The sequence below is a fragment of the Rattus rattus genome, chromosome 1 (genome assembly GCF_011064425.1).
Source record: "Rattus rattus isolate New Zealand chromosome 1, Rrattus_CSIRO_v1, whole genome shotgun sequence".
In the NCBI taxonomy this organism is placed as follows: Eukaryota; Metazoa; Chordata; class Mammalia; order Rodentia; family Muridae; genus Rattus; species Rattus rattus.
In genome coordinates, this window is record NC_046154.1 from 246,262,581 (window position 1) to 246,281,222 (window position 18,642).

The following is an 18,642-nucleotide window of genomic DNA, read 5'->3' on the forward strand; positions in this document are numbered from 1 at the left end:
AAAAGGAAGGAAGGAAGGAAAGGAAAAAAGGAAGGGAGGAAAGAAAGAAAAGAAAAGAGAAAGAAAAAAAGCAAGCAAGCAAGCAAGCAAGCAGGCTAAGCAAGCCATGGGGAGCAAGCCAGTAAGCAGCACCCCTTCATTGCTTCAGCATCAGCTTCCACTTCCAAGTTCTGTTTGTCTTCCTGACTTCTTTCAATGTGGAAGTGTAAGCCAAATTAACCCTTTCCTCCCAGTTTGCTTTGGGTCATAGTGCTTCATCACAACAATAGAAACCATGACTAAGACACCCTTTTCATGACTCTCTGACCGACTTTCCCAGATTATCTGATAGGGGTCATCTAAGGCAGGTATCAGCACGATTGTACCATCCCGCAGGGTGGATGCCTGGCTCCAGCTCCTGTTCCTATCAGTACCTCTTTTCCTCTAGTGAGAAGAATTCCTAGAGGCTTGGGGAAGTGGGTGTGACACTTTCTTTCCCGTGGCCCTGGGAGGACCTCCCTATAGCTCCTCCTGTAAGGACTCCAGAGCCATAAAAGGACATTTTAGTGTGTCAGAGGTGAGTGGGAGATTGGGACTTCCTATGCCCTGGGCCTGATGTAGACGTGGCTTCCTTTACCTGTGGTGCTGGCGTGGCTTTTGGTGAGAAGTGGAGCTCATGCATGCTCTGACTTCAGGCAGGCTGACTAACCTGGAGGTTTGGCTCAGATTTCCTGGGCCAACCACTCAGCCTCAAGCTTGCCTGAGCCACACCCTCCTCTGCAGAGTAGTGGTGGTATCCAGTCTTGAGGGTGTTTGGAAATAACATGCCCTGCCCAGCCCAGGCCTCCCCACCAGGGGCGCCGGGATGAAAGAATCCTCAGAGAATAACTGTGCCCTCGCCTTCTTCACAGTAGAACTGTTTATACTGTTCCAGACTGACTTGCAGCCCCGCCTCAGAAGGGCCCCATCTGAGTTCCCCAGTTCTCTATTCTGGACCCAGTTGAACCCTCGCCCTAAGAGGTAGGGAGACAGGAATGATATCATAGCCAATAGTCACCTTATTTGGGGTCAGCAGAGCAGGCTCCCAGAGAGGTTATACAACCCGTAGAGACAAAGAATCAAAGGAAGCCTTTGAACTTTCACTAGACTTGGTGGGCCAGATGGTCTTCCAATCTCTTTTAGCAGTAACATCCCACTGAGGGCTGGATTATTAAGGCCCGTTTAGAAACTGCCGGCACAGGAGCTGATGGTGCAGAGCCCATCGGGTGCAGGAGTCTAATGGCTGGCTCTGGCTTTGCCAGAGAACAGACCGAGTGTGGCCTGGTTACACATCTCTGCCTCACATGTAGCTGCTGCCCTTGGCTATGTACCTGACCTGGCTGACTAAGGCTTGGGTGTGACATGGGGGTGATAGTTTTCTCAGGGCAGATGAGACGCTCCTAAGCGAATATGTGTTTGTCTAAAGCAAGAATATTAATCAAAGGGGCAATGGGCAGCTATCCTCACAACTGTCACCATTACTGCGGCTAGCCCTTCACCACGGTGTGCCTTCCACTGACCACTCAGAGAACAGAGGGAGCAACAGTCAGTGGAAGCAAAGGTGCCTGGGTTCATGGCGTATGCCCCCTGCAACAGTGGCTGTCTAGGACGCTCACTAGCCACTTTCTCCTTCTTGACAGCCTCTCTCCGTTTGTCTGTCCAAATCTTGCAGCTGGTGAAATGTGTGCACGCTGGAGGCACGGGTCTGGGACCATGGCCTGGGATAGGTTAGTTTTTGTTTTAGAAGCTCAAGGACTTAAGCAACTCCACCAAGTGGCCATTGGCATCAGCAACCTGGTGAGCACCTTGGGAGGGCATGGGGGTTACTCCATGGGTGGAGGAAAGAAGGTGTCAGTGTGAGAGAGGCCATCCTGGCAGAGGCTGTGTCTGGATCCAATAAAGGCTGCTCAGAGTAGCATGTGGAGGAGGGACAGCAAAAATACAAAGTGACCTTTGTACAACTTCTGGAAGGCTGAGCTTCCCTCCTGGCCAGCAGGGTGGGCACTTACAACTCCTATTCCATTTCTCATCAGCTGTCTGATCGTAGCACCCAGTCTGGGTAAGCTAAGATGGTTCTCACATCTGTCCCCTTCTTCCCCTTGCCCAGTCAGACCACAACTTCCTGTCTTTCTCATTCAGAGGATGAGAATGAATCGGGTCACCAGGCTGAGCAGACTCTGACCCTGGCTTAAAGCATGTGCCTGGATGCTGCTGGTCACAGCTGGCTGCAGCTCTTAGCTTCAGTTTCTTTGAGCAGAAACCCCGCTTAGGGACCGTTTACTGGGAGGGAGCTAGTCTTGCATTCAGGGCCCTCCTGAGCCACCATGCTGTTGGGGCTGACCAAGGAGAGCGTGGCAGCCTTCCCCTTCCCATCTTGATGGCCATACTTCTCTTGGCTAGGTTCCTTTCTAGGTCTTTTCTCTACCATCAGGGTGTTGCTTGGTGGGGAAGCTGCATTGTTTTAAACATAATAGCAGTCCAAAAATAGACCCAACTCCTGACTTGGCTTTTTTTTTTTTCTGATAAAATATTTTATATTTACAAAAAAACATTTCTAACACGATGCTGTGAATACCCTGCCCCACCCGCTGGTGGGACAGAGCCCACAGTGACTTCCTCCAGCAAACTCCCCAGGGCTCTGACACTCTGAACTTAGTGAGACTCATTGGCCGCTTCCTCCTTTCTTTCTTTAGCATGACTCCTGGATGTGGGTAAACAGTACCACAGTGCTGTGCTGCGACTTTGCTCTTCCCCAGGATAAGTAAGTCTACTGAATCCTGCTTCCAGGCATTCAAGGCACAGGGGGAGCACACTCAGAGGATAGCAGAATTTTACCTTTATTCTCTTATTTGTATCCTACTATGGTATATCCATTCAGGGTTAGGTGCCAACAGGAGCATGAGTCACCAACGGGAGTCTCATAACCTGTGGACATAGCACAGTCACACTGGCACAGGTGGTCTGTTTGCTTGTTTTGAGACAGGGTCTCATGTAACCCAGGATAGACTTGAACACAAGTGGGTGTTCTGATCAGGCTACTTCCACCTCCCACGTGCTGGGATTGCAGGACTGTTACTGTCTCATACTGCTCTAAGGATCAAATCCAGGCTTCCTGCAAGCTAGTAAGCACTCTAGCAACTAAACTACATCCCCGTCCCACACTGGTACAGATAGACTCTATCTCCTCACAAGGTCAGTCCCATTAAATGCCCGATCTGCATTCAATATGTAGTTCTGGTTGGTGTGGAACTCACTAGGTAGACTAAACTGGAAATCACAGCAACTTTCCTATCTCTACTGTCCTGGAGTTAGAAGCATGGGCTACCATGCCTGCCTAAATAAATTACATTCTTTCAAAATTAAAAACAAGTCCTTCAAATCATGGAAGAAACTATAATAAAGGTTCTATTCCTTATCCATAATGCTTCAGCCGAGTGTGGCTTGATGCTAGACTGTTGGCCTAGCAAATACTGAGGCCCTGGATTCTAGCCCTACCCCAAATAAAACTAAATAAAACTAAATAAAACGCCAAATAAATAAATAAAACCAAAAAAACCCTAAATAAATAAAAACTAGAATAAACCCTAAAAACAAACAAACATACAAACAAACAAACCCACCCAATTGTGAGAGATGTATTTTGTCCCCTAAAGAACAGAAGGGTAGGGGCTGGAGAGATGGCTCAGTGGTTAAGAGCACTGGTTGTTCTTCCTGAGGTCCTGAGTTCAATTCCCAGCAACCACATGGTGGCTCACAACCATCTGTAATGAGATCTGATGCCCTCTTCTAGATTCATACTTAAAATAAATAAATAAATCTTAAAAAAAAAAACCCAAAAGGAAGAGAAGGGTAGAGCAGACCCCATTCCTGCTGATATCTAATGTGTATGTCTGTGTCAGAGGAATGTCTGCTCAGGTCCTTGGAATTCTTTATATATTCTAAACATGGATCTCTTCTCAGATAGATGCTTAGCTGTGAAGGAATAGAGGCACAGCTCCACGCTGCTGCCCTCAACAGCCCGAGGAACACCCCTAGACTTTTGGGTGAGGCCAAATTAATTAATTTGGTTTTTCAAGGTAGAGTTTCTCTGTGTGGCCTCAACTGTCCTGGGACTCACTTTGGAATTGAAAGCACAGTGGTCCACATGTCTCTCTCTCTCTACTGCTGGGATAAAGGCACGGGCCACCACTGCCAGGCTGTGATATTTAAATGTTAGGGCTGGGGTGTTCAGTGGTTACAAGCACTTGCTATTCTTGCAGAGGTCCCAGGTTTTGGGCCCAGCACTCACATGATTTAAAACCATGTGTAACTCCAGTTCCAGGGCATCTATCTGGTATCTTCTTCTGGATAAAAAGAAATCTTTTGAAAGCATTTTAAATTTATTTTTTATTATTTGTATTTATGTGTATGTGTCTGTGTAGGTATGTGTATATGAGTGCAGATTCCCACAGAGGCCAGAGGAATTGGATGCCCCTGGAGCTGAAGTCATAAGTGCTTAGAGACATTTGATGTAACTGCTGGGGACTGAACTCCCATCCCCTGGGAGAACAGTATGTGCTCTTAACTGATGAACTATCTCTCTTAACTGCCCCCAAGACCCCAAAGCAAAGCCCCCTTTTTTAAAATTCCAATGCAGTTCTGACTGCCTTGGTACTCACTATGTAGGCCAGGCTGGCCTCGAACACACAGAAATCCATTTGCTCTCTGCCTCCTTTTTTTTTATTGGATAGTTTATGTATTTGCATTTTAAATGTTATTCCCTTTCCAAGTTCCCCCTCTCCCCCTCCTCCTGCTTCTATGAGGATGCTCCCTTTCCCACCCACTCACTCCCACCTTAGCACCCTGACATTCCCCTACAAAGGTCCAAGAGCTTCTCCTCCTACTAATGCCAGACAATGCCATCCTCTGTTACATATGTGGCTGGAATCAAGGGTCTCCCATGTGTACTCTTTGGTTGGTGGTTTGGTCCCCTGGGAGCTCTGGGGGCCTCTCTGCCTCTGAGCATAGAGATTAAAGATGTGTGGCACCATGCCTGCTTCCAAAATGAGTGAACCTTCTTTAAGAGAAAGATGTTTAGAACGAATAGACAAACCCATGATCATAGATATGGCCTCAAAGAAAGAGGGAAAAAGCAAGACATACCTAATGTAGATACAAACTCAAGGAGAGTCACGATTATTTCTCTTAGTGTTGGTGATAGAGACCATTTTTGGTGGCTCTTAAATTACATATCAAAAGGCTGCTAAGAACCCCCTCCCCCTTTCCTCCTCTTTTTCCTGTAATGAGTGACATGTGACAGCTTTGTGGATGGGTTGGATGGGATTTTAGTCTGATAAAATGAAACCAGGAACCCCTAGGGTTGCACAGTCACTTAACAGTGCTCCGTTCCTATAAACTCAGTTTCTGGTGAGATTCTTAGAAAGTTTCAGGTTTGCAGCTGGGAAAGGAGAGAGGTTCTAAGTGGGTAACTGTACTGGGATTCCTGCTTTTCCGCTGGTGTGCTTGCAGGATGAGCGGCTTCTTTCCTTTCTCATGTCAACACTTACCCTCTGCTTTTGTCCTGCCTCAGGTTGACTGCAGTGTTTCTCTCAGTCTGAGTGACTGTTATATGCTCTTGGTAGTATCTCTTGACATATAAGAATTTTTTGTTTGCATAATTGGCTAATTTTTTTTCCCACCTGGAAAGGTTTAATGAGAGAAGAGTAGAAGAGGGGAGAAGTATAGGCCGGCCATGAGCAAGTGGAGGGAAGAAGGGGGTGGGGAGAGAAGGGACAGGGACAAAGGGGAAGAGGGCACAAGAGCAGAGCAGAGAAGAGAAAGAGTGGCTAATTTCTTTCTCTTTTTTGAGTTAAGCTCTTACTAGGCAGACTTACTGGCCTGGAACTCACTATTTTGACCAAAATGACCTCAAACTCAGAGATCTGCCTGCCTTTGCTTCCCAAGTACCGGGTTAAAGGTGTATGCCATCATGCCTGGCTGTGACTGGAGGGTTTTGTCGTTGTTTTGTTTTTTGTTTTTTGGTTTTTTGTTTTTTTTTTTTCTGAGATAGGGTTTCTCTGTGTTGCATTGGGTGTTCTGGAACTCCATCTGTAGTGTTGATATTCTGTCTAAGCTCCACCCCCACAGCTACCTGGCAGTAGTCAGGTAGGCTCCGCCCCACCGTTGCCTAACAACAGCCAGCTGTGCCTGACTATATAAGGGGTTGCTTGTCCCCTCCTCTCCCTCTTGCTCTTTGTTCTTCCCTGCTTTTCTCCTCTTCCCTGTCCCTTCTCTCTACTCCCCTCCACCCCTTTCCCTCCACGTGCCCATGGCCTGCCTCCTTAGCATGTAGACCAGACTAGTCTCAAAGTCAGAGGTTCAGTTGCTTCGGATTCCTAAATGCTGGATTAAAGGTGTGTGCACCATTGCCACCCAGCCATGATTGGAGTTTCTTAATGCCACTTCTAGGCCATTTCCAGATGTGTTTGTGCATAGTTTGGTACCATAACCTCCTGAAGTACCTGGGAACAGAAGAGGACTCTTGTGGTTCTGGTACATGCTAAGTAAGTACATGCTTTACCACAAACCCTAACCCCATGGTCAGTTTCTTGTGGGTACTTACTAGGAAAGTACCTGCAGCATGGGTCATGGGGACTTTTATTTATCTATTTAGGCAGGATCTTGCTGTGTAACCTACACTGGCCTGAAATTCACTATAATCCTCTGACCACTTCCAGATTGTTATAATCACCGGAGCAAATCACTAGTCCTGTGGGGATTTAATAGAAAAAGCACAGAACCAGGGAGCCCGGGGGATTATGTGGCTGGACTTTCTGGCATAGGGTGAGGGAGGCCTACAGAAGAGGAACTGTGGAGCCTAGCTGTGGACTTTCCACCTGGGTCAGGAGCTCCCCTCCTCAAATCCTAACACCCCCTGGAGGAAGCAGAGCAGATACAAGACCTGTTGTACCCTGAACTTACAGGGTCTCTGCCAACTGAATACTGGCCTCCATTTCACAGGGTTTCTACAAACAGGAAGCAGAGGTTGACAGATGCTAGGTCTGCCCCACCCCCACCCTCCTCACACACAAACACAGAGTTGACACAGTAGATTTTGATTAAGAGTTTGGTTGCTTACAGAGCGGCTCAAGGTCTCTGATAGGATCCCTATGAAGCCTGTTCGTTTCAGGCCTGTGCCTAACTGAGGTCATCTCGGATGAGCTGGTGCAAGAGTCAGAAAAGCAGGTATAAAATCTTAATGCCAGTGACATGAACAAGTCTTTTAGGTTCCTAGCCGAGGAATGAGGGCTACAGAGGTTAGGCAGCCTACAGGCTGGTTAGGCTACTTCTGAGTCCTGCTCCCCACCCCCATCCCCACCCCAGCCAGCCTACCCAGGTTTTGCTTCTAAGACTTATTTAGTTACTAATCCTTCACTCCAGGCTGATGTTTTGACAAATATTTGACATTACTAGTAATCATTTCTTTATATATATATATAATTTCTGGAAAAGTCCCTTAGTCTATCACCTTGCCCCATTTCCTGCTAAATTTAACCCAGGTTCTTGCGGCAGCCTGCAGTCAACTGTGAAGCTATTCATTAGAACTGGATCTTTACATTCCCTTCGCGACGGTTCTTCCAGGTGTCCACAGGGTCTACTCGCGTCCTGGAACAGGAGAGCTTCCTGGAGGTGGCAGAAGGCCAGGCCTTTGTCCCTTATTTATTGCGGAGGGGGGGGGCGTGGACCTCTGGAGAAGAGCCTCCGGGGCTGGATGACGTGGCTGGGCACCTGGGGATGCCGCCCATTCCTTCCTGTATTCCGGGGGACAGGAGGAGGGGCCAAAACCCACAGAGGGGCTTAGGAAATGACTGTGCTTGTGTGGAGGCAGAATCGGTCCCGCCCCCGAAGAGGCCCCACCTATGCAAGTCCGGCTAGACACGCCTCCACAGAAGTCCTGCCCCTGCCAAATCACAGACCAGGCTCCTTCTGTTGTACAGGCCTCCTAGGTCCCGCCCACACCAGACCCCCACAGACCACACCCCTCCTATTTGTGGACGAGCCGGGCTCCCTCTAGGCCCCGCCCATTCCGCGGACGCGGCTGACTGGCAACCAGCCGAAGAGAAGCGCCGAGGCTTGGTCTGAGGCGCTCTGTGGGGTCTGGCTTGAGGGCGCCAGCGTCCTCCGATTCGAGTCATCGCGGCCGGGCAATCGAGGGCTCGGAGCGCAGTGTGCAAGGCGGTGGCGGGAAGGTCATGGCGGAGCCCTCGGCGCGACACCTGTCGCTGCCCTCGGGGCTGCTGGAGTTGTGCGCGCTGCTGGGTGCCTCTCAAGACAGCCTCCGCGGCCTGGAGCAGGTAAGGGGCGAGACGGGAAACTGAGTTGGGGTGGGGAACAGGGACGTGCGGGCCAAGTATGAGTGGGGCTGGTTTCAGAGGCTACTCACCCCTGCGGTGCCAAAGCCCCAGGGTCAGGTCCCAGCTGTGAGGGATGAGTACAAACTCATAGGGAGACTGGCAGCTGGCCTTCCCTCCCTCCGCGCCAACCCAACTCTCAGGGGCAGGGACCAGCTGGACTTGTACTTGGTGCTTGTGGTGGTGCACATGAGCTTCTGTGCATTGAAGCGTTCCTCGCACTCAGGATGTCGCCATCTGGGGTGAGGTGCTGGCCCAGCGGGGACCTGTAGAGTTCACGGTCAACTGGACAAGATCCTCTCCGAGTAGCAACTTACTGGTTCCCTTTACTGTAACGAGCTTCACTGCCTACTAAGTAATGGGTTCTGTACCCTGCACAGAATAGTGAAGTTTCAGGTGTTAGAATCAACCACCAGCTTTGAATATTTCACTTTTAGTCAGTCTCGCTGCATAGCCGTTTTCTTCCCTTGCTGTGCAGTCCTTCCTCCCTTCTCTCAGTCGGTATCAAGCAGCCAAAGATAGGTTCATCTCCCTGTCAGCTTCTGAACATCTCATTTCTCCTTATTTCTGTGCTGTATTTTCTCTTCTTTAAAATTCTGGAACCCAGGTTGATTTCTCACAATCCATTGGTGCCTCTCTTTTTCTTTTGAACCCAGCATGACTGTGAACTGTCATTTTCTCAGAGATTCCCCTAGTATCCCGTTAGGTCTCTGGAGAGATCATCTGAGTGTTTGTTTACACATGACAACGTGGAAAAGCATAAAGGCATGCGTTTTGATTGACGTGCATGGACATTGATGTGCATTATCCAGGGACGATGAGTAGTGGAGACAAAATGGTTGTCACCATGAAAAGTTAAACGTTAGTAAAAGTAACCAAGTGAGTGTTAAAGCCTAGATAGTTTCTTCCCTAGGCCAGTGTGACCAGTAAATGGCATTGGTCCCTATGAAAATGATTTGGAGTGTTTTTCACTCCTCTGACATCCCTTCTCAAAGCCAGTGTGTCCTCCATTGTCTTTGTGCCTCTCCTTATCAAACAGCACTGCCTTCTTTTTCTTAGAATCGGAAATGACCTGGTTTCACTGTGGTCTATCTGGGCATCCGTCCATGTCTTTGCACCCTGGGTCTTACAGTGTGCTTCTTGCCTGTTGAGTGTGGGCATGCCTTTGAGAACTGGCTGAGTCAACTGGGGGTATTCAGAGTGGTACTTTCCTGAATTAGGCAGGCGGTAGCACCTCCCAGGTTAGAGGGGGAAGTTTCATGTTAGTTTACCTCATTGTGTGCTCTTGCTTCTGCTAGGAATTTCAAAGAGGGGGCGGGGCAGTCCAGAATTAGGGGGAAAAGGAGAGTTAAAGGTGGACTAAACTTTAGAATAATTTTATTTTATGTCAACAACACTGTTACAGTTAGCCAGACATAGCTTTTGTTTGCTTTATTTTCTTGTAGTAATTCTCTTTTGAATGTCCAAGATTTTAAAATAATTTTTTTTTAATTTTACTTTTAAAAAAAGGCATTTTACTGAGTGTGGTGCCTTGCTTCTGTAATTCCAACCCTTGGGAGACTGAGGCAGGAGGACTGCCGTGAGTTTGAATGCAGACCAGGTTATAGAGTAGGTTAACCTGGGCTATAAAGTGAGACCCCTGTCTTCAAAAACAAAGCAAAACAAACCAACCAACCAGCCAACAAACAAACATGTTACAGGCATGGTGGCACAAACCTGTAATCCATGTGCTTGCAAAGTAGAAGCAGGAGGGTAAGGAAGGAGCCCAGGATAGCCTTGGCTGCATATGATTTCAAAAGCCAGCCTGGGCTACACAAGACCCTGCTTCAAAAAACAGTTACCATTTATTTGTGGTCCAAATATTCCTATTTGGTGACACATAAAAACAGAAGACTGAAGTATAAGAAATAATGCAGTTTAAAGTCAAGAGAGGTAGAGTCCTGTTTATTTCTTAGAAGGTGCCCTAACTCTGTTGTATTTCCTAGACGGGGGGTGAGAGTGGGGAGGACGAGTCATTTGTTGGAAATCCAAACAGGTATTTCAGAGTTGACCAGGGCCCCCTGTGACTCAGTGTGGTTAGTTTTGGTTTCCCCCACCCCTTGGCTGAAGGTGGATCCCAATTTTGGTTGTTTGGATGTGAGGGGATCCACTGTAAATTCATCCAGGAGTAGATGATGTGCTCACACTGCCTTCCACATCATACCAAGGTGAAGTGGCCTTCTGTTTTGTGGGCAGTAGCAGCAACAAAACTTCCTGGACCATGACAGTGTTTTCCACTGGCACCATCCAGTACCGTACTCGCTCACACATGGCCACCGAACCCTGGAAGTATGGCTCGTGTGTTGAGGAACACTGGATTTTACATTTAATTTAATTGATCTATATTATTATTATTATTATTATTATTATTATTATTATTATTATTATATCTTATTTTTTTTTGCTGAGTGGTGGCATTCCCCAGCACTTGGGAGGCAGAGGCAGGTAGATCTCTGAGTTTGAGGCCAGTCAGGGCTACACAGAGAAAGCTTGTCTCAAAAAATGAAAAAAGGAAAAGTAAAAAGAAAAAAAACCCACTTATTTTTTCTTTATTTTATGTGCATATGTTGCATATGTATGTGTGTATGTATGTATGTATGCATGCATGCATGTGCATCATGTGCATGAAGTGCCTGCAGAGAACACATGAGAACATTGGATTCCCTGGGACTAGTAGTTGGTTGTGAGTCATCCTATGGGCCCTGGGGTTTGAACCTGGGTCCTCTGGAAGAATAGCTAGTGCACTTACCTGTGGAGCCATCTGTTCAGCCCGGTTTTAGTTCCTTTAGATTTCAGTGGCTTCCTGCTGTGGCTGTGTTGTATAGCACAGTTCCAGAACATTAAAAACATCTGTGAAATTTTTTATTTCTCTAGCGATATACAGTCCTTTAGGGAGGAGTCATGCAGCTTTGTAACAAGACTTAGAAATAAATCTGTGACCCAGTGACTTAGGCTACTGTGGGGTTTGCTTTTTTTTTTTTTTTTAATTCTTTTTTTTTCGGAGCTGGGGACCGAACCCAGGGCCTTGCACTTCCTAGGCAAGCGCTCTACCACTGAGCCAAATACCCAACCCCTGGGGTTTGCTTTTTAATTGACTTTTTTTTTTTTTAAAAAAAAAATGATGATCTTTGGGGGCTGGAGAGATGACTCAGTGGTAAGAGCACCGACTGCTCTTCCAGAGGTCCTGAGTTCAATTCCCAGCAACCACATGGTGGCTCACAACCATCTGTAATGGGATCCGATGTATCTTCCAGTGTGTCTGAAGACAGCTACAGTGTGTGTGTGTGTGTGTGTGTGTGTGTTGTACTGTCTTGTTAATCCAATCATAAAGGCAGAAGTGTTTTCCATGTGAAATGACCTCTGAGACAGTAGGTTAGATTTTTGAACACATTTTTTTTCTCACTGTGAAACTCAGTTTGGACTGGAGCTTGCCATGTAGACCAGGGTGGCCTTGAACTCATGGAGATCCACCTGTCTCTGCTTCTTGGATCCTTGGATTAAAGGGGTGAGCCACTGTTCTGGCTAGTTTAATGTCAACTTGACACAGTCTAGAGCAGTGCTTCTCAACCTTCCTAGCGCTGTGCACAACCCTTTAATACAATTCCTCATGTTGTGGTGACCCCTGGTCATAAAATTATTTCCATTGCTACTTCATAATTGTAATTTGCTACTATTAGGAATTGTAAATATCTTGTAAGTGACCCCTATGCAAGGGTCATTTGACTCCCTAAGGGTTCATGGCCCACAGGTTGAGAACTGCTTTTCTAGCATCATTGGAGAGATAGGAACCTCAATTGAAAAATGCCTACATAAGATCAGGCCATAGGCAAGCTGTAGGGCATTTTTTTTTTTAAGTTAGTGACTAGTGGGGGAGAGCCCAGCTCATTGTGGGTGAGGCTGGTGGTCCTGGATTCTATAAGAAGGCAGGCTGGATAATGAGAGTAAACCAGTAAGCAGCGCCCCTCCATGGCCTCTGCATCAGCTCCTGCCTCCAGCTTCCTGCCCTGTTTGATTTTCTGTTCCGGCTTCCTTTGATGATGACCTCCCTTTGGTCATGTGTTTTCTCACAATAGTACCCCTTACCAAGACAGCCACCGTGCCTATGTATAGTATCAACTTATTTCTGATTTATTTATTTATTTGATGTGTATGGGTGTTTGCCTGCATGTATGTCTGTGTACCAGATACCTTCTGTGTTCAAGGAGGCCTGAAGAGGGCATCAGGTGGCCTGGGACTAGAGTTACAGATGGTTGTGAGCTACGCCATGTGGGAGCAGGAACTGAACAAGTTCAGCTACTGAGCCATCTCTCCAGGCCCCTGACTACACTATTTTAAGTGGCCAGAGAGAGAATGACACACGGCATTGACTTTGGTGTGATGCCACAATGTACGATCCAGACTGACTGAGGGCTTGGGATTACCAGTTGGCCAGAAATGCAAACCCAGGGGCAGCGTCACCTGAGAGTCATTTGTGCTGCACGAGGGGGACAGAGAACTGTAGCCTATTCTCTGACTTTCCCACCCTCACAACCTAGATGATGGAGGAGCACTGATAGGGCAGAGAAACTGGAAGCACTGGGAAGTCAAGGCCTGTGAGGAGATCCTGCAGCAAGTGTTGGTCCTGGAAGGGGAGGTCTGGGAGGAGACTCTGTGGTACAGGTCTGCAACCTTACCTTCTGGCTCCAGTCTGGTAAACGAATGTGAGAGCTGGAGGCCTTTCTGGTGGATAGGTGGTGTGGGCAGGGAGTTTGAGAGTGTGAAGTGATTGAAAAACAGCAAAGTCAGTTGGCAGAGGTACTGTATGCTTCAAGACCCCTGAGAGGTAAGTTATACATGACATTGGCCAGGGACACAGGCTGTCCTTTGCTCGGAGCACACAATGCTCTGATGCATGGACACATGTGACAATGTACACGGGAAGGGATAACGGTAATGCTACTCAGACACTTGAGTGTGGTGCAGGGTCAGACAGGTGCGTGCAGGGCCTCTGCCTCCCTCAGGGCACCTGGTGTGCTAGTCAGACCCTGTGGCTCTCTTAGAAGAGTCTGGATGCAGATGCTGGTGGCTGCATTGTATCAGGTGTGGGAGGTGTCTTCACGATTCAGACAGAACCATGAGAAGTTTGCTTCTGGCTCACAGGCTGTCTGGTGCTCACTTGCAGTCGTGACGTCACGATGGCAGTGAGCCTTGCTCAGGCTCATGGTGGTGTTTGCCTATGGTGAGGGGAGGATACAGTGTCCACCTGGTTGGAGTAAAGAGATCTAGGTCGGAGCTTGAGCTTCCCGAGTCCCTCCTCGCTTTTCTCTGTGTGTTTCTGCTGCATGTTACTTCTTCATCCCTAAGAAAAGCCTTTCTCACGTAGCTAAAAGAAAAGAAAAACCGTAGGTGGAATTTAGGGATTTTTGGAAACCAGTGTATGTAGCCTTGAACCTGAAATGGATCTCTGATCCTTCGTGGGTATGCAGGGAGGCAGCAGAAATGTCTGAGCTGGGGCAAGAGCCTGGGAGCTGTCTGCATTGGCTGCAGGTCTAACTTCACAGGAAGGTAGCCCTGGGAGCCTGGAGTCTGCAGCCAAGGACTCCAGTCTGGGAAGAGGGCCCTGCAGTGGGCTAGACTGGAGTAAGGAGAAGACTAGAATTAAGTGGGGGTCCCAGAACACAGTCTACCATGTTACCTGGGCAAACTTGGTTGATCTTGTGACCGATGATTCCTGGTGTAGGGACACTTCCCTCTGTCCCTGTGGCTCTAAGGGGAGCAGAGGTGGAGGGTGGATTGTGTCTTCGGTTAACACAAGACCTGTGGGCTCAGCAGCAGATCCTCTGTTTCTGCGACTGGAACCATGTTGGGTTGTGGGCCTGCGTCCACTCCACGACCGAGCACAGCTGCTTGGGGAGGTGCCGACCTTACCAGGACCCTCACAGTCCACGGCCCTGCAGAGCCATGGGTAGTTAGGTTTTTGGTCTCCAGTCCCACAGGTTTGATTTCCCCAAAAGGTGAAGAGATCAGAAGTAGAACTTGAATGATCCGGCATAGGTGACTGCTGAGTTTGCTCTCTGCTGACAGATGTTGTTCAGGAAATAATGTTCTTGTGTTAGCGGGGAGCTCTCCTTCTTTCCTCTGATTTTTTTCTTCAATTTTTAAAATGTATTTTGTGTGTGTGCCAGGTGTAGGGACATTTTAGTGCCATGCCTTGTGTGTGGAACTCAGAGGACAGGTTCCCTGAGCTCCGTCTGATGGTTGGCTCCGAGCATCCACATCTGCATAGGTCAGTTGCTGGCTGGACCTCCCAAGGAGCTGCCACACCAGGTTCCTGTCAGCAAGCGCCTCTTGACCACAGCGAGAGTGTTGGGCTTGGTGTCTGCAGACGATGGATTCCCCAGGTGGGGCAGTCCCCGGATGGCCCTTCCTTCAGTCTCTGTTGCATTTTTTTGTTCCTGTTCTTCCTTTGGACAGGAACATTTCTGGATTAAAAACTTTGAGATCCCATCCCACTTTTTTACCTATAGTCACTATTATAACCGAGAATGACTTTGAACTCTGACCCTCCTTCTATCACCTCCAGGTGCTGAGATCTGTGTCACCATGCCCAGGTGATCCCCTGGCTTTCACTAAATATTGACTTGTGGTTGTTCCTTTTTTGCTGGTCATGATCCCATCTTTTTTGGGACAGTGTAATCCTTCCTGTCTGCAGCCCTCCCTCTCCGCGGCCCTCCCTCTCCGCAGTCCTCCCTCTCCACAATCCTCCCTCTCCCCATTCCCAAGGCACCAGTCATTGCCCATTGCCTGACGTACTGTACCAGCTTTCTTTTGTTTGGCAGTACTGGGATGGAACTCAAGGCCTTAAGCAAGCCCTCTACCACCCAGCTACACCACAGCTTTCCAATTTGGGTTTAAAAGAACCTGGACTATCTGTCCAGCTTTTACTGCAGGGAACCTTGTGTCCAGTGGAGACAGAGATGCCCTTGCATTCTGACTACCAAGGCCTTGCCCATTCCTCTGCTTATCTGTCCAGATTGGCATGGACTGGGCATAACATGAGCGAAATCCCGGGGTGCCTGAATAATACAGCGCCCACACAGGAGTTTGTGCAATATGGCGAAGTTGAGAACTTCTCGGTGGCTGCCCTTCCCCGACCCTTGTTTCGGGCACACATGAGCACTCCTGGGGCTTCCCCTGACTGAGCCCTTGACCCTCGTGCTCACCTGTTTGCTGTACTCGGTTGGGAGAGGAAAATGCAGGTGGAGCGGCTTGCTTCCAGCAGCTCGGGGCAGAGCTGGCATTTGAAGTCCTATCTGTACATCGGAAGCCAGTTCTAAACTGTGGTGCGTTGTACCAACCGGACAAGTCGCTTCTGAATTTCCAGCCTCTGCGGCACCATGTAGGGTCTGGGAAGTTCTGGGAAGAATCATCTGCTGACCCGAGTCTTAAAGGACAGGGTTCCTCTGCTGAAGCCTGTGCGTGGAGGGGAAGCAGAGATGTCCACAGAAAGCCCACCTAGAAAGGACGTTGTGAATGAGGGTGGACATTACAGTAACTTTCCTCTTTTGCATTTAGCTGTGCTGACATGTTTGTGACTGGGCGTGCGTGCATGTGTGTGTGTGTGTGTGTGTGTGTGTGTGTGTGTGTGTGTGTAGGTCAGAGGTTGATGGTGGGTATCTTCCTTGATCACTTTCCACTTTAGTTACCCAGGCAGGGTTTCCCACTAAACCTGTCACTGGCTAGCTAGTTTGTCCTAGGAACCCTCTGTCTATGTCTCCTGAGTGCCGGAATTACAGGTGGGACACCTTTGATGTGGGTGCTGGGGATCTGAACCCCAGTTCTCCGATTTGCACCTCTGAGCCATCTCCCCAGCCACACACACTGTGACCTCTTCTTTTCCTTTTCTTAGATTGCCCCGAAACGAGGAGTGAGCAGCGCCTCTTCCCTTGTCCCTGAAGTTCTGTCTGTTTTTGTACCTCCTTTCACCACAAAAGAGGATGGCCAGGTGGTGGGGGCCAACTGTACTCTCAGCAAAGGCAGGAGGCGTTCCTTCCGGAAGAAGCGCGAGAAGCCCAGGATGGAGTCCTGGAAGAACCACCCTGGAGACTCAAAGGGGCCCGATTCTGAGGATGTCACCATCCCCGGAGGTGTGGACCTCCTTGCCCTGCCTCAGCTGTGCTTCCCAGGTACACTGTGGTAGCAGCCCGTGGGGGTCTTGTGCTGGCTCCTCACTGAGTATTCTGCTCCAGAGGTGTCCACAAAGGGGACAACAGGACCTTGGCTTTGTCTGGTTAATGGGATTGAATCAATACCCTCCCCCCTTCATTGTTTTTTGAGACAGGTTCTGGTTCAAACTGGCTGACACACTGAGTCTTCTCGCTTTAGCCTCCCGAGTCTGGCACCACAGACACACTCGGAGCCCCTGGAAGTTGGTCTTTTTGTTGGGGGAAGTTAAAACTAGAGAGGCCCAGAGGGTGCCTGCACCTCCCTCTCTGTCCCCTGCTTCCTGTTTATGAAAACAAGAGGAACAGGTTGTCGTTCATCTCTGAGCCCAGCAGTGCCAGATGAGAGTGCTTGTGTGTGTGGGCTTCATGCCTCTGCTGGTCTCTAGGAACATTAAATGGCTGGTGTGGCACACTCAGCCTAAGGGCTTGGTCAGGTTCTGTCTCTGGTTCCTCCTCAAGCCTGATGCCCTTTCCTGGCTGCAGGAGTTATAACAGAGGAATAGGTACCAGTTAGTCTGCTGTGCCCAGAAGCATGGTGTGCATGTTACTTCACCACAAGTGTCTACTGGAGGGACTGTGGAGAAACCGCAGGTTGGGGAAGTTCGAGGACAGAGGGCTGGCTAGAACAGGCCCAAGAGCATCAAAGCTTCAGGTGATGCTAGCATAGGGGAAATGTGCTGTCCATATTGGCTCATTCATAGGTTACATAGGTCTTTGATGCACCATACAGCGGCCACCTGACCTGGCTTCCCCCTTCTTTGATCTCCCTATAGGGGGTGTGTGTGTGGCTTCGGAACCAAAAGAGGATTACATCCATTTCCTGGTGCTCACGGATGTCTGTGGGAATAGAACCTACGGCGTGGTCGCCCAGTACTATCGACCGCTGCACGTAAGTGGATCTGTTGCTGTCCTCTGAGTTTAGGGTGGGCCTTTTTCTCTTGTTTATTGTGGTGTGATAATACACCTGTCACTTTTTCAGCTGTTGTGTCTTGCGTGACTCTGAGACATCACGTTTCCAGTGCGTGCAACCTCTAGAACATTTTCCTCCCAGCTCAAACTCTCTCAGCTCTCGTTGTCACCTCCGTCCCCCAGCCCCAGCAACTACTCAAATGCTTTCTGTCTCTAGATTTGTCCTCTGCACACTCCAGGTTGTGGATCTGCCTGGTGCTGGCTCTATTGGAATGTCACCAAAAGCTGTGTCCGGTGTGCCTCTGTGTTCTAGTAGTATGTCCCTGTTCAGCCTGAGGCTGGAGGTCTCCAGGGTGACCACCTGGTCCTTGCTCCCGAAAACCCAGTGCTGCATAGTGTGACCCTTTGCAGGGCCCGTCTACACAGATTGGAAGAGTGGGTGGAGACCATCCTTACATGCTGTTTCTGTATGAAATGTCACCCGTCCTCGGTCTGGGCCTGTACTGTCCTCACAGGAAGTGATGTGTCCGTGTTGCTCTTTGTCCAGGATGAATACTGTTTCTACAATGGCAAAAGCCACTGGGAGCCCAGCATGAGCTCTGCTAGACGCTTCGTGCCCTTTGCAGTATGTGTGGTGTCCCGGTTCCCATATTATAACTCCCTCAAGGACTGCCTCTCCTGGTAAGTTGGGGCCAATGCTGTTATTAAGAGCTAGGTCAGGTGGGCCATGGTCAGGTGGGCCTAGGAGCACTGTGGGGAAGCCCGAGTTTCCGTCAGTACAACATGAAATCAGGATGGCGGGAGGAAGGCAGCACTGAGGGCTTCAGTTTTGTTATTATTATTATTATTATTATTTATTTTTTTTAAAAGAACATAGCTGTAGTCAGGTGGTGGCAGTGCATGCCTTTAATCACAGCACCAGGGAGGCAGAAGCAGGCAGAGCTCTGTGAGTTTGAGGCCAGCCTGTTCTACCGAGCAAGTTCCAGGTCCACTCAGAGAAATCCTGTCTTCACCCCACTGCCACCACTACCACCAAAAAAAAAAGGGCATAGCTAGTCATGTGGTACATGCCTTTAATCATA

The 18,642-nt window shown here is 48.8% G+C and overlaps 1 protein-coding gene across 1 annotated transcript in view; it reads left to right on the forward strand.

Moving 5' to 3' along the window:
- Positions 1 to 8,115: 8,115 nt before the first annotated feature.
- Dennd3 (DENN domain containing 3) overlaps positions 8,116 to 18,642 on the forward strand; it is a 58,794-nt gene continuing 48,267 nt past the window's right edge. Inside the window, exons 1-4 of the mRNA XM_032916514.1 lie at positions 8,116 to 8,351; positions 16,336 to 16,612; positions 17,425 to 17,540; positions 18,108 to 18,241. Coding sequence (XP_032772405.1) covers positions 8,250 to 8,351; positions 16,336 to 16,612; positions 17,425 to 17,540; positions 18,108 to 18,241 — 629 coding nt within the window. The 5' untranslated portion in view covers positions 8,116 to 8,249. The remainder of the gene's footprint in view (positions 8,352 to 16,335; positions 16,613 to 17,424; positions 17,541 to 18,107; positions 18,242 to 18,642) is intronic.